Here is a 16,507-nt window from a genome sequence, read left to right as displayed (position 1 = left end):
TGGTTAAACACACACACACACACACACACAAACTCCGCTCCTTCCCGGGAGCTGCCGCAACCCAACCCCCCCCCCCCCGCGCGAGCACCTTCTTCCCAGCGCCCCTCCCTGGAACGCGGAGTTGTGGTTAAACACACACACACACACACACACACACACACACAAAACTCCGCTCCTTCCCGGGAGCTGCCGCAACCCAACCCCCCCCCCCGCGCGAGCACCTTCTTCCCAGCGCCCCTCCCTAGAACGCGGAGTTGTGGTTAAACACACACACACACACACACACACACACACAAAACTCCGCTCCTTCCCGGGAGCTGCCGCAACCCAAACCCCCCCCCCGCGCGAGCACCTTCTTCCCAGCGCCCCTCCCTAGAACGCGGAGTTGTGGTTAAACACACACACACACACACACACACAAACACAAAACTCCGCTCCTTCCCGGGAGCTGCCGCAACCCAAACCCCCCCCCCCGCGCGAGCACCTTCTTCCCAGCGCCCCTCCCTAGAACGCGGAGTTGTGGTTAAACACACACATACACACACACACACACACAAACACAAAACTCCGCTCCTTCCCGGGAGCTGCCGCAACCCAAACCCCCCCCCCGCGCGAGCACCTTCTTCCCAGCAAGGCAAACAAAGGCAAGGCTCGCGGGAGAAAGCCGGGCGCGAAGGTGCGCGGCGACTCTTTGCAGGGCGGCGCTTTCAGCCCTCCAGCGCCGGTTTGCGGACCGGGAAGGCAGCGCGCTAGCCGGAGCCTGGGACAGCTTTTGACTTGGAAGACCCGTAGTCCGCGCCCAGCTGCAGCGCGGCCCGGCCCGACCCGGCACCTCCAGGCCTGGCTTCCCGGAGCTGGCAAAGCAGGAAGGAGCCGCCCAAGTTAACCCCAGCACCGAAGGCGGCGGGACTGGGAGAGGGGAGGGAAGCAGCATGGCGTGCTACAGAGGCGAGTATTTGGTAAGAGAGCGAGCGCCGCGTTTCCTTGAGGGGAGCTTGGAGGGGTGGCGTTCCCCCCGTCACCTTTGCAGGAAGAACTTCTGAGGCAGGTCGGAGAGGGAAAAGACGGCTTCGGCCCCTTGGCAGAAGTCCGGGACGTCGCCAACGAGAAAGTCGCGTTTTCTCCCCCCCCCCCCCCATGGTTACGCGCGGAGGCGGCGCTGCCCGCCAAAGCGGACTGCGGCGCCTCCCAAGCCGACAGGTGCATGTAAAGCAGGGGTCTTCAAACACGGCCCTTTTATGAGTTGTGGACTTCAACTCCCAGAATTCCTCAGCCAGTGTGTCTGGCTGGGGAATTCTGGGAGTTGAAGTCCACAAGACACAAAAGGGCCGGGTTTGAAGACCCCTGATGTAAAGGGAGCCTCTTTCTACGGCGAGGTTTTTTTGTTTTTCCCCCCCTCTCTTGTGCATTTGTAGCGCGGGAGGAAGGGACAACCCCCCAGTTGGTTTTGCAAGGGAACTCAATTCGGTTTGCAAGTTGAGGGGCGCGGGGGGGGGAGGGGGGGAAAGTTGCAATGTGGGAGAAAAGCAGAGTTCTCCGTATCTCAGTGGGTGCGATTAGCAAAGATCGGTTCTTTTCCAGGGATTCTTAAAAGAAGGAGCCCTGCCCTGCCTTGCCCTGGCTCCTTGGACCTTAACGGATCTGTGATTAGGTCCCATTGAGCTGTAATGATCGCTGAATGGTGTTGGATCCATCCTTAGTGGTCAGACTAAATCATTTTGGCAAAATTGGGCTGATAGAATGAAGAAGTACCATCTACACTGCCTTGTCCTCTTTTTTGGGGGGGGGGGAAGAAAGGGACGGTATAAAAATAATGTGATTGGTAAACATTTGCGCTTGCTTCGGTGTAGCTTTTTTATTTATCCATTAAAGGCCTATCCCATGTTTTCTGCAAGGGTTAAAAATGTTGGAAATCACATTCTGTAATCCACATTTCCCCCAGAGTTAATTATATTGAGAGTTAGTGACTAGCTAGCCTCAAGTTACCTTCTTATTTTACGGATACAAGAGAGTATTTGTAGTATTTGTGGGGTCCTTGGTATTCTCTGAGCTCTGTTTTCTTAACGTTTTCATTACTAAACTAGGTAACATTAACAGTGCTAATGAGAAGTAGAGTTTGCTCTCATTTTATATACTAATGGCTTGCCCTGTCAGTGTTGATAGAAGTGGTCTCCAGAGTATATAAAATGAGAGCAAACTTCACTCCCTCCTAGCACTGATGAAATTACCTAGATTGGTAATGAAACCTTTGCAAGAAAACAATCAAGCTTAGAGAGCACCAAGAACCCCACAGCTAAATTTTAATTGTAAGCTGTCCAGAGTTGCTTTTCAGAATGGGCATCATATAAATTTAATAAATTAATTTTAAAAAGAGAGAAATCTGAACCAGGGTCTCTAGCTCTTTGGGGTCATGAGTGGCAAGTGCAGTGATTTGCCCTGAAACTTTATATTAGTCAAAACATTTACGTGCCATATAATTGCTGTAATTTTATTTACAATATCTTTTGATGTCATATCAGTTGAGTTCTAGAGAATGCTGTCCTAAGAGTACAGATAGTCCTCAAATTACAACCGTTTGTTTGGTGATCATTTGAAGTTACAGCAGGATTGAAAAAAGTGATTTATGACCGTTTTCACACTTACAACCTTTGCAGTATCCCTGTAGTCATATGATCTAAATTCAGGCATTTGGCAACTGGCATGTATTTATGATGGTTTTTACTATCCTGGAGGTCATGTGATCACCTTTTGGGACCTTCTGAGAAGTGAATTCGACGGGAAGCCAAATTCAGTTAACAACTGTGTTACTGACTTAACTGCAGTGATTCACTTAAGAACTGTTAAGAAAGACCAAAACATAGGGCAAAATTCACTTGACTGTATTGCTTAATGGCAGAAATTATGGGTTCAGCTGTGGTGATAAGTCAAGGACTACTGGTAAGTTCTTGCTTGTTTCAGTAACATATATTGAGCAATTATGCAATACAGTAAAGCTGTTCATAGTATTTGAAAGAGGTGGTTTGCAACATGCAGGAGTAGAAACAACAAAAACTCTTTGAAGCTTTATAGCAGCCACTTGTTTTGTAAGGCTGCTTTAGAAGTACTTCCCAGATGTCTCTGCATGCACTGCTATTTGCAGGAGAGAAAAGCAAAATATATGCTGTGTACATGCATGTGTTTTGATGTTTTACTTAGTCTTATGGTACAACAAAAGGTTGTAAGTAACCATGTCCATGGATCATTTATATATACCGTATATACTTGAGTATAAGCCAAATTTTTCAGCCCACTTTTTGGGCTGAAAAATTCCACTTCGGCTTATACTCCAGTCAACAAAAAAACTTACCGAGGACTTGTGCGCGGCCGAGGCTTTGGTGCTTCCGGGATCGCGCGCACCTCTCCCAAGCCACCGCCGTCCGAGACCTGCAGGTCTCCGTTCCTCCGCGCCCTGCCTGCCTGCTTCTTTCAGCTGTCTGCCCATCAGCTGTCCATAGGGATGCTGCAAAGCTCTCCTTCTCTAGGCCTTGGACTCCCTCCTGGCTGAAGAGTAGATGAACCAAGCCAGCAAGGAGACAAAATGTTTCTGCAGCTGTTTTTCCTCTGAAGTTTTTTTTTGTTTTTTTTTTTAAAGTAATCTCCGAAGGTTATGCCAGAAAATGGAGGACGCTGGGTCTTTGCAAGCTTTAGCTGTCCGCCTGGCTGCCTGAAGGCCGCCCTTTTCAGGCAGTCTGACAGACAGCTAAAACTTGCAAAGACCCAGCGTCCTCCATTTTCTGGCACAACTTTTAGGGATTTATTATTATTATTCCTACTACTACTATTACTACTACTACTCCTTCAGGAGTAAAAAGTTGCAGAAAAAAATTCTCTCCTTACTAGCTTAGTTCCTCTACTCTTCCATCTGGAGCCAAGGTAAGATTTTAAAAAGGGATATTGGTTGGAAGGCAGAGGGAGAGTTTAGTTTTAGCATCTAAAAAAAAGGGGGGGGAAATCAGCGAGTACATCCCAACCAGCTTTTTATGTTTTTGTTATTGAAGAAATATGGGGGAGGGGGAGGGGTTCTGGGGTGGGTTGGGGAGGGGATAATATTGTAACTTCAATAAAAATTTTCAATAAAAAAAAAGAAATATGGCTTTCTGGGGGAAGGTGGGGAGGGCGTTAAGGAAGGAAAGGGTTTTTGGAAGCTCGTCCTGAAGCTGCCTTTTGTGCAAGGGGCCTTTTCTCAAAGCCTAGAGAGGCAGCTTTGTTGCCTCCCCGTAGACAGCTGATGGGCGAACACCAAAAGCTCCAAAAGGCTAGGGAACTAGTCCCAGAACACCTTGGTAGGAGGAAGGGCAGAGGCAGAATTGGGAAAGAGGTAAGACAGGGTTTTCCTTCCCAGATGTTTCTCTTTGGCAAGACAGCCAGCTGTGCTGAAGCCCAGTATCTGGGGGTGGGGGAGACCTGAGGCAGGCGGGCTGGTGCTTGCATTAGGCCTCCCAGGATCTCCCCCACCCTCAATTAATGACCAGTGCACTCTTTAATGAATGCACTGAGGAGAATACGTATGGCTGGTCATTACTTGAGGCAGTTCATTTAACATTATTTAATGGCAGTCTCCATTAGGGTCACAACCTGAAGACTATCTGTGCAATACTTATCAACAGAATGTGTGGCTGGTACAGTCTATGACATATCTGTTTTTCCCCCTCCTAAGCTTATACAAAAGCTAACAGATGTAGCAGAAGAATGCCAAAGCAATCAACTAAAGAAGTTGAAAGAGATTTGTGAAAGGTAAAAACTACTTAACAATTCTTTTGACTACCATTCTAGATGTACTTGGAGGGGAATAATCCCCTGTCAGGACAGAGGGAGTCACTTCTGGGTGAATGTGTATAGTGAGACCTGGGGAGGTTTGGGGAGGCACCCAAACCTCCCCAAACTTCGGCAGGAGGAACGGAGACCTGGGGAGGTTTGGGGAGGCGCCCAAACCTCCCCAAACGTCGGCAGGTCTGCGCGGAGGAACGGAGACCTGGGGAGGTTTGGGGAGGCGCCCAAACCTCCCCAAACTTCGACAGGAGGAACGGAGACCTGGGGAGGTTTGGGGAGGCGCCCAAACCTCCCCAAACGTCGGCAGGTCTGCGCGAAGGAACGGAGACCTGGGGAGGTTTGGGGAGGCGCCCAAACCTCCCCAAACTTCGGCAGGAGGAACGGAGACCTGGGGAGGTTTGGGGAGGCGCCCAAACCTCCCCAAACTTTGGCAGGTCTCCGGACGGCGGCGGCTTGGGAGAGGTGCGCGCGATCCTGGAAGTACCGAAGCCTCGGCCGCGCGCAAGTCCTCGGTAAGCTCCGGGCGGTCACTTGCTTCGCGTCTCCTGAGGGAAGGGGGGGGCGACTGGAACGGGCGTGTTTCCTCGCCTGCTGGGCGCCGCGATTTGCCCGGGGAACGCGCGGGCCCCGAATGGCAGCGTGGAGTGAGGAAGCGGACAGCCAGGGCTTCCCCGAGAGCCGCGGCCACACAGGGTATTCCTGTGTATTCAGGCTTGCAAAATGGCGGATCGAGCCTCTGCTGGCGGCAGAGGCTTGCAGAGCGCGGATCCAGCCTCCGAGGCATGCAGAACGGCGGATCGGCTTATACTCGAGTCAACAACTTTTCCCAGTTTTTGGGGGTGAAATTGGGGGTCTCGGCTTATACTCGAGTCGGCTTATACTCAAGTATATACGGTATATTACATATATATTTTTGAAGACCATATAGGAGCTGTGACCAGGGGGGCTTTTGCCCAGGTTTGCCTGGTGCGCCAGTTGCGACCCTACCTGGACCGAGATGCCCTACGCACAGTCACTCATGCGCTCGTGACCTCCCGTTTAGACTACTGCAACGCTCTCTACATGGGGCTGCCCTTGAGGACCACCCGGAGGCTTCAACTGGTGCAGAATGCAGCCGCGCGAGTCGTGATGGGGGTCTCCCGATACTCCCATGTAACACGGAGTAGAGCTCCGCGAGCTGCATTGGCTTCCAGTTGCCCTTCGGGTGAGATTCAAGGTGCTGGTGATGACCTTTAAAGCCCTAAATGGCGAGGGCCCGGGATATTTGAGGGAACACCTGCTGCCAGCATCAAGTTCCCTTCGTCCAGTGCGCTCCCACAGGGAGGGTCTCCTCAGGGTGCCGCCAGTTAAAGATTGCCGGCGGGTAACACCCAGGGGTAGGGCCTTCTCAGTGGGTGCGCCTGCCCTGTGGAACCAGCTGCCTGCGGAGCTTAGGACTGCCCCCACCCTCCGTTCTTTCCGCCGGGACCTGAAGACCTGGCTCTTCGAGCTCTCGGGCCCAGGCTGAGGATATTTTTAATTGTAATTTTAACTGGGTTTTAATTTTCTCAGGGTTCTATTTAATCTCTTTTAATTTGTTTTACCGTTTGTATTGACTGTTTTTTAAATGCCCTGTAAACCGCCCTGAGTCCTTCGGGAAAGGGCGGTATATAAATCTAAATAAAATAAAATAAATAAATAAATAAATATCCGAACAGCACTTCTTAAGGCATACAACAAATCTGCCAAAAAGCATTGTATGAATTGTAAAAAATTATTATTGGTAAAATCTGCAGCAAAAGTTTAGCATCTCAGTTACAGTAGAACTCAAGGATATTCCTGTTGAAGATTGCTTTCTTTTAAAACCATATAGCACTCTTCAATTGGCAGGAGAGACAAGGACCTTATATGAAAATCTTAAAGTATATAGGATAACTATTAGAAAAGTTACTTTTTCAGGTAATTCCTCCAGTTCATTTATGGACTCAAAAGTTTTTTTTGTTAATACCCTTAACATTTAAGTTTATAATCTTGTGTGCTTGATACAGATTAAACTAAAATTATTATAATCTGACACTTGTCTGCTTTGTGCAGATTAAATTGAGTGACCAATATCTGTCCATTGGATGGCATGCGAAAGATACATTGTTTATCTAAACATCCTTAACCTTTAATGAATTTTAAAATATATCCTATCTTAAAATATATACTTATCTTAGGTTTCTGAAGATAGATTTCCTGAATCAAGAAAGTGGCGACCATTGATACATAGGAAGTGCACAGACAAATTTTGGTTGATAATATTTTTCCTCTTTTGGGCAGGTTTGGTAAGTAGAGTTCCCATTGAAATAAATATGTTGAAAAGAATGAGATGTGATTGAAATTGTTAGTGAATAATGTGATAAAATGTTTCTTTATTCAACTGCAGTGGGTGATCTTTGAGCATATAAATTTCTCTGGAAGCAAAATTTTGCAATCTATTTTAAACTGGTTTTGCGACTGTCTATTGATTATATTATAGCAGGATGCAGGAACATAGCTGTTTCAGTATTCTACTGCATTTGTTTCTCCTAAGAAAATAGCTGTGTTGTTTGCCAGTAGACCCAGTTCATTGCCAGATTGCTATATATATAAGGATATAGATATGGGAAAATCAAATTTGACATTAGATTGTTTAATCCTTTTTAGCAAGAGTTCCTCCCCTCTCCCTTATTCTTATAGTCTAGAATAATTATAAGGTCAGGGATCCTTAGTCCTTTCTAAGCTTGGTTGTTTTTTTTGCAGATGCTTCATTACCCAAACTAGGTAATATCATCAGTGCTAGATAGAAGTAGGGTTTGCTCTCAGTTTATTTTGGAGTTAATCTGTGCTCATCTGGGTCCTGGTTGCTGGTGGGAAGGTGTTTATTGTTTTTGTTCCCTTTTTGGCTTGCTGATTGTCTCTTTTGCATACAGATAGTAAGTAGATATTGTTTATGTCTATGTGTCTGTTGATGGCTAATTTGTCATAGTGTGTCAGGCTTCTAAAAATTCCCTAGCGTTTTTAGACTTGGCTTGGTCTTGGATGCTCACAGTTTCTCAATTGAAGCTATGGTTAAAGGTAAAGGTAAAGGTTCCCCCGCACATGCGTGCTAGTCGTTTCCGACTCTAGGGGCCGGTGCTCATCTCTGTTTCAAAGCCGAAGAGCCAGCGCTTCTCCGAGGACGTCTCCGTGGTCATGTGGCCGGCATAACTGGATGCCAAAGGCGCACGGAACGCTGTTACCTTCCCACCGTAGTGGTCCCTATTTTTCTACTTGCATTTTTACATGCTTTCGAACTGCTAGGTTGGCAGAAGCTGGGACGAGTAACAGGTGCTCACTCTATTATGCAGCACTCGGGATTTGACCCGCCAAACTGCCGACCTTCTGATCGACAATCTCAGCGTCCTAACCCACTGAGCCACCGCGTCCCTCGAAGCTATGGTTAAGTCTGTCCAAATGTTTTGAATTTAAAGTGTTTTCATCATGTCTTCTAACTGCAACCACATGGAAGCAGCATAGCACACAAGCCAACTAAAGCTCTTCAAAAGATCCTGAGTAAACCAAAAGACTCTGCAGCCCTAGAAGAAAAAAACGAGTCATCTACAACATATAGGGTAATGTTGCGGCAGGCACTACGTAGAACAAACAGGCAGAAGACTGATAGAATGCATCTGTGAACACCAACTAGCAGTGAGAAGACCTGATGAAAACTCTTTAATTAACTCCAGACCGACAATCATGTAAACAATATCCCAATCAAGAAACAGCCCAACCAAAGAACCTTTAAGCCTGTCCCTCCTTTCTCCGCCCCCCACCAATGGTGAAAGGGCAGGTCACTAAAATATAAACTGAGAGCAAACCCTACTCCTAACTAGCACTGATGATGTTGCCTAGTTTGGGTAAAGGTAACTCTGGGAGTCTTACCGTCTAGAAATGTATATGCTAAAACATAAATAAATTAAAAGCAAGAATTAAAAACCAAGGACACATGAGGGCAAGGTGGGGAGGTGGGATTTCTTGTTACTCCATCAACCATCTCCACTGTGCTGTTCCCCTCTTAAATTTACCAATAAATGAGTTATTTTCCTTTATTAGTAATTTTAAGGTCATGTTTGGGGCAAGCTCAGGAATGGAAAGGAAAATCAGGCCGTCGCTTTCCGTTAAACTGGTGCTGGTTACTAATCTGAAGTTTTATTTCTCTTTTTATCTGGAGGAGAGATTTTATGGGTATCAATAAATAATCTTTGCCTTTCCTGATACGTTAAAGTTCTCCATATTAGCAGAGAAGAAAATGTTTCAACTTTATCATACACCCCCCCTATAATTGTAAGCAGAACATTTTGTTATCCTTCCTCTCTTTCTCTTCAACCCAAAAGTCTATGGAATTGTAAACAGTAACAAGTATGTAAAGCAAAACTGTTTTTCAGTATAATCACTGACTCCTGGAAATAGTTGAGATTCCAATTGTCAGTAACTTTGCTGTTTGTGATTATCTGGGATTCTTCAGGCTGATCTTATCAGCTACTGAAGTCATTAAGTGGCTTCTGGACTTGAATTGGGAAAAGCACCATATACCGTAATTCTGAACAAACCAGAAAGTAAGGGAAAACTATACACTAAATACATATATAATATTTTGTTGCAGCTTCTGATAAATACTTCACTTGACATAATTGCATTATAAAGGAATCATAAATATTCTTAAAGGTTGAAACAGATGACCCATAATGTTCAGTAGAAGGAATGATATAAGTAGGGCAGATTGATGTGAATTCCAAGAATAAAGTAGTGTCCATGTGCTTACAGATGTTTATAACAGGCTATGCTGTAACAGCTGGAGCTACAGAAAGGCTTATATTTGGATATGATAGCTATGGAAATGTTTGTGGTCGGAGGAACACACCTGTGGTTGGTGCACCTTTGTCAGGACAAGATATGAGAAACAAAAAGTGAGCAGATTATTATTTATACTATTTTAACATTTACCTCCATTATATTTGAAGTGAAATTTGATTCCTCAGAAATCCATAATTGGTGGTGGGGCTACAGGTATTTTACACAAAGAAAAAAAATGCATAAATATCCTAAAGTAACAACTATCTATAACAATATTTTGCTAAGATCTAGTATACTTGGAAATCCTCTAAGTCTTAAAATCATCTTCCTGTTTAATAAAATATTAGAGTTTAGCCTATATACAATATCAGTCAGAATAAAATTGCAGTAGTATGCAGTATGAAACAATATTAAATAGAAATTCATTTTTGGTTTCAGTTTTAAAAAAAAATCTGCTTTTGATGCCTAGGTGAAAATTGTAGGTAAAGTAAAATGCACATTTCATTTTGAAATAGCGATTTTCTCTCTCATCCTTAGATTTGTGTTCTATTTGAATTCATGTGGTTTGAAAATAAAAAACCTTAATATGAAATCAACTGCATTATGTGTATCAAGCTGTCCACAGGAGCAACTGAATTCTTTGGAAGATATTCAGCTATTTGCAAATAACAATGGTATGAGACCATATATATGAGTTCCTTTATATGCATGGTTTTGTGTATATATCTTTTGAAGTCTGATAAAAATATAATTGCGTGATCAATAAAAGATTGAATAAAATTATTGACTTCATATAAACATGGTTGAAAATAATTTTTGCCCTGGCGCATTATTTTATTGCCATTGTACAGAACAGTTTCTTCAAGATGGTCAGAGCTATGGAACCAATTGCTTATTAAAATTTCTAAAAATTAACATTGGCTTTAAAATTATTAATTTATATAGATTTTTGTAATGAATATTTTGCCCAATTTACTGATTCTGCTTTTTCCCTTTTTTCATTTTTATGTCTTTTAATTATAATCTTTAAGAAATTATAAAATGTGATCTACATTTTCCTAAAAAATGGAACAAATCAGTAAAAATAATTCCAATACTCTGCACGTGATAATGAACATATTTTATGACTTTGTTTTCTGTAGGATCTTGCCTTTGTGTTTACAGTTTGAATGCTAGCAGTTGTGTAGATGGATCCAAAGCTTCTGAACTTTGTCCCACCCTACCAGTGCCACCAAGGTAAGAACAACGGGGGTATTATTTACCTAGAATGAAACACATTTTGCAGTTTACTAGTTTTGCATTGAAAAATTGCTCTTTTTCAGAAAAGAAACCCTCAATAGTTTCAAGGAAGGAATATTTTAAATGTTCTGCCTGTTCTAAGCACTCCGCATTGTAAAGTCCTTGACTTAACAATGGGAATTATGACTGGAATTTCTGTTGCTAAGTAATGTACATTAAATAAATAAAAATAAATAAACCTTTATTGTCAAAGTAAGAGCCTTGGTGGAGCAGTGGGCTAATGCCTCCTTAAGTAACACCAGCTGCCTGCAATTAGTGCAGGTTCGCATCCCACCAGGCTCAAGGTTGACTCAGCCTTCCATCCTTCCGAGGTAGGTAAAATGAGGACCCAGATTGTTGGGGGCAATTAAGCTGACTTTGTAATAATGCCACTTGGGGTGTGTGTGAAAGCCCTAATAAGCAGGCATATACATAGAATGAAGGCTACTGCTAAGCTTGTAAGCCGCCCTGAGTCTTCAGAGAAGGGCGGGATATAAATGGAATTAAAATAATAATAATAATAATAAAAAGTACATTGAGATTAGCTGAGCCTCCCCCCGTGCTCCCTCCCCGCAACACACAGTGACAACAAACCCTCGATCCTACCACACCATGTGAACCAACTACACCACACACCGGCCTCCCAAGTCAATTCTGCATAAGTTCACAGAGATTATATCCCATTCAAAAGCCTAACAGCCCACGGATAAAAGCTGTTTTTCAGCCTGTTGGTACGGCTGGCTATACTCCTATATCTCCTACCTGATGGTAGGAGAGTAAAGAGATACCGTCCAGGGTGTGAGTCATCCCTGAGAATCTTCCTCACTCTTCCAAGGCAACGAGCCCTGGCGATGTCATCCAGTGGTGTCGGGACAGCCCACAATGTCTTGTGCTGTGCTCACTACCCTCTGTAATACTTTCCTGTCCACGGCTGTCAGACCAGCATACCAAACCACAATACCATACGAGAGGACGCTCTCTATAGTAGACCAGTAAAAGAGGGTCATAAGCCGTTGTTCTACCCTGTTCTTCCGCAAGACCCTAAGAAAGTGAAGCCTCTGTTGGGCCTTTCTAGCCACCTGGGTTGTATTAACTTTCCAGGTCAGATCTTCACAGAGGTAGACTCCCAGAAATTTAAAGGAGGAAACTCTCTCCACACAGTCCTCCCCGATGTAAAGTGGAACTACATTGCTTAGCGATGGCAACTCCTGCAGTCCACTTGCCATCTTTCACTAAGTTCTATAATTGTTAAGGCGAAACAACTTATTGCCAGCTTCCCACAACCAAAATCAATGGGAAAGCCAGTAGGAAGTTGAAAGTCTCAGGCAATCAGTGGCTGCTACCAGATGGGGAGGATGTGAGAAGGGGTGCAGGGGAAGGTGCATGAGAGGCTGTGGGGAAAGTGTATGAAGGTGCAAGGGAGGGTGCGACTTTCATTCCAATGTGTTCACTTTTTAACATTTATTATATATACATTTTAATCATCCCAGCTTATCTTTTCCACTGTTTAATCGATGTGTTCCGTGGAACCGCAAATGCTATTCCAATTTCGCACCTGTATTGATAGATGTGGTAAATGAGGTGGATCTCTTTCATCGTATTCTGGGTGGGCTTATGGCAGGAAGAGATACAGTAACAGGATTGTGCATCTTTTCAGTAGGTAAGTTGAGTCTGTTTGTTTCATGTAAACATTAATTGTTTTTATATTTTAAAAAGCTATTAGTGCATTACAAGATATATGCAACTTTGTTCTGTTATGTTATCTTCAAACAAATAAAGATAAAATTACCCATGAAGAAAAAAATATCTGATCATATATTTAGTTGGAAAATTCTCCATTCTACATATCAGTAATGTATCTCAATAAGTAATAGAAGACTTTCTTCTTACTAAAGTATAGAAAAAATACATAATATTTATCCTAAAGAAAAATATACCCATATTAATAAATAAATAAATAAATAAATAAATAAACTTTTATTGTCAAAGTACAACATGTGTACATTGAGATTAGCTGAGCCTCCCCCCGTGCTCTCTCCCCCCAACACACAGTGACAACAAACCCTCCATCCCACCACACTATGTGAACCAACTACACCACACACCAGCCTCCCAAGTCAATTCTGCATAAGATTATGTCCCATTTAAAAGCCTAACAGCCCACGGATAAAAGCTATTTTTCAGCCTGTTGGTACGGCTGGCTATATTCCTATATCTCCTACCGGATGGTAGGAGAGTAAAGAGATACCGTCCAGGGTGTGAGTCATGCCTGAGAATCTTCCTCACTCTTCCAAGGCAACGAGCCCTGGCGATGTCATCCAGTGGTGTCAGGGAACAGCCCACAATGTCTTGTGCTGTGCTCACTACCCTCTGTAATACTTTCCTATTCGCGGCTGTCAGACCAGCATACCAAACCACAATACCATACGAGAGGACGCTCTTTATGGTAGACCGGTAAAAGAGGGTCATTAGCTGTTGTTCTACCCTTTTCTTCCGCAAGATCCTAAGAAAGTGAAGCCTCTGTTGGGCCTTTCTAGCCACCTGGGTTGTGTTGACTTTCCAGGTCAGATCTTCACAGAGGTAGACTCCCAGAAATTTAAAGGAGGAAACTCTCTCTACACAGTCCTCCCTGATGTAAAGTGGGGCAGGTTCCTCCTTTTTTCTCCGGAAGTCTAACACCATCTCTTTTGTCTTGCCGATGTTTAGGTGCAAGTTGTTGTTACTACACCATATGGATAGTTTTTGTACCTCCGCCCTATATGCTGTCTCATCCCCACCTGTAATAATGTTGCGCAAACGGAGGGGGTGGGACACAAAATCTATCCAAAAACATAGCCAGACTTTTAGAAGACTGATCAGATGAATCCAGAGAGGTGTGCAAACTTTGGAATTCTGCAGAAAATTCTCTGAATGGTACATTACAAAAAAATGGAGTAGAGGGGGAAGAATAGGAGCTCATAGGTAATTTTTAAAATACCTCTTCATAAAACAGCTGCTGCTGGGGAGAATTTCACCATTTATGATGTGCATGATAATTACCAGTCAAAATATTCATTCTAACACATTCAGAAGTGAGAGGCAAATGAGATTCAGGTATAAATTTGAAGTGCTTGTGAGCATACACAGTAGTTCCATTCAGTAGTTTGATATTCAGTGTGAATATCAAAAAGTAAAGTAGGAAAAACAGTTTTATCTCAGTATTAATTGATGTGATTAATTAAAAACAAAACAAGAGCTTCTTAATAAGAATTATCCTAGGAATTGTATGTTTTTAAAATTTTTGTTTTTCAAGAAAGAATACAAGTAGTTCTCACTTAACGGCCACTCATTCAGTGACTGTTTGAAGTTATAGTGATGAATGAGGGGGGCTTACAACAGGTCTTCACCATTGCAGCCGTTGCAGCATGCCTACAGTAATGTGCTTTGGTCGCTTGGCAACCAACTCACAATTATAGTGGTCATAGAGTCCCAGGATTATGTGAACACCATTTGCAACTTTCACTGATGGCTTCCAACAAGGAGGTCACAAATGGCTATCAGATTTGACCCACAGGATTTGCCTAACACACAGGTCTGCAACCCGCGGCTCCGGAGCCGCATGCGGCTCTTTCAGGCATCCCCTGCCGCTCCCAGTCCTCTGCCATGTGCAGTCAAAAAAAAAAGTGGGACTAAAAAAGTTCAATCAATCAATTCAAATATGCAGGGTAGGTGCATATCTCGCCTTGGCTCCACTCTTCAGTCAAAACCTGTTCTGCGCATGTGTGCATGTATGCGCGTGCGCACATATTTTTTGCGGCTCCCAGGTTTTCATTTTGTGAGGGAACCGGTTCCGAGTGGCTCTTTCACTGTTTCAGGTTGCCTAACAACAGCAATTGAGACTGTCAGAAATGCTGTCGTAAGTTGGTGCAATCATGTGATGGTGAACTTTATGACCCAGTCCCAGTTATATGCTGGTAAATGAGGACTACCTGTAGTTTATTAAAATATTGTGAATTCTGATCTTTTCCTTAATTACATCCTTTACTTTCTTTCAGAATTTAGCAATTGATAATCTGCTAATATTAAATACACACACACCCATGATTCTTACACACACATATGCACCTATATATTTATGAACGATTACCATGTACACTTTTTATTGATTCAGAAAGATTAATACATGATATTTAAAAATTATGTAATTCAGTTTTTACAAAGAGAGAAATAATTCTGAATACAAATGCAATGAAAATGAAATGAACAGCATAAGAAAAATGGAAAGTTGATCATGAATCCTTAAAAATAAACAACAATAATAAGTCTAATAGAATCTAAATAAAAATATTGTATTGAATTGGAAGAGAAATTGAATTAATTTCTATCTCCAAGTGATAAGACCTGCATGAAGATATATAGAATTTATTGTTAAAATCAAAGACAGTATGTGCACAGTAAGGATGTCATTGGATCCTGTAATATTTGGCAATTAAATTGGCAAGAAGTGCAATTTCCATCTTTAGATACAAAGAAACTTTCCATGTACTCCACTTAATTAGCTTGTTAAAATAAGTAATCTATTCAATTTTTTTCGTTGCAGTTTTGTCTGCCCTAATGATGTTAGCCTTCAGATGTATCAGTATGCTCGTGGTCCATATTTTTCTTACATTACTTGTATTTGGATTATTATGTAAGTATTTATAATCATAATTTAATTTACAATTTAGTAAAACTGGCCTCCATGCCAAATTATTTTACCAGTTATACATTAACATGAGGGCTTTTCACTTCCTTTCATCCGATGAAAAACTCTCATACCCTGAAAAAACATAATCAGAAAACTTACAGTGTAAAGAGCTACTTGCAGAAAAAAAATCTTTGAACATTCATGGTTCTTTCTATATTTCATTCAAAAGCCACGAATAAAAAAAATAATTTAATGAAAAAAATAGATCTGATTCTTCTGTCACTTAGTTTACTAGGAAATTAAAAATAATTTCAATAGGATTCATAGGTTAGTACCCAAACAAATACTTTGAATATTAAAGTCTCGTGACATCTGAAGGAATTCAGAAGCATAAGAAAACTTTGTATTAAATCTTGGAGAGAACTCTTGCTCTCTTCTTAATTATTTGATCAGGCATTTCTGACTCTTGAGTATATTTAACATAAGTGTTTTTCATAGTGTAGGGTGGTGGTGGAGAGAATTAGTAAAAAAAATACCTGTATTCCAAAAGACAAATATATGTAAAGGAAAGTAAATTGACTAATGAAGTGCAAAATTGGAATGAAGTTGCAAACACCAAGCTCTTTATTTCATTTCTAATTTATATATTTATTTTGCTCCATTTTACAGAAGCAAAACCAAAGAAGCATAATTATTGGAAATAAAACTTAAGGGAAATTTCAGGGAAGGTGACCAGTTTAGCAATTCTAGGATGGATATCCACAATTAGTTAATACCTATGGGAATCGTATTGGGATATTTCATTTTTAGGAGTTTCCCCTATGTTAGTTTCCCAGAAATTGTATAGATCTTTGCATCAACAGACACATTTCCCCCCCCCCCAAATTCTCCTATTAAAATGGGTAAACAGGCATACTT

The 16,507-nt window shown here is 42.5% G+C and overlaps 1 protein-coding gene across 2 annotated transcripts in view; it reads left to right on the top strand.

The window, feature by feature from the left end:
- Positions 1–596: 596 nt before the first annotated feature.
- The window catches only part of SLC44A3 (solute carrier family 44 member 3), a 46,547-nt gene continuing 30,636 nt past the window's right edge, over positions 597–16,507 (top strand). For both annotated transcript variants that reach the window (XR_014025837.1, XM_081322905.1), the window contains exons 1-7: positions 597–959; positions 7,008–7,115; positions 9,616–9,758; positions 10,183–10,319; positions 10,788–10,881; positions 12,414–12,583; positions 15,503–15,592. Coding sequence is in view for 1 of the 2 variants with exons in the window: in XM_081322905.1 (XP_081179031.1) it covers positions 933–959; positions 7,008–7,115; positions 9,616–9,758; positions 10,183–10,319; positions 10,788–10,881; positions 12,414–12,583; positions 15,503–15,592 (769 nt within the window). In the remaining variant the exon portion in view is untranslated. The remainder of the gene's footprint in view (positions 960–7,007; positions 7,116–9,615; positions 9,759–10,182; positions 10,320–10,787; positions 10,882–12,413; positions 12,584–15,502; positions 15,593–16,507) is intronic.

This window comes from Vipera berus, assembly GCF_964194415.1.
Source record: "Vipera berus genome assembly, chromosome: 3".
NCBI lineage: Eukaryota > Metazoa > Chordata > Lepidosauria > Squamata > Viperidae > Vipera > Vipera berus.
This window is presented reverse-complemented; position numbering and strand designations above follow the sequence as displayed.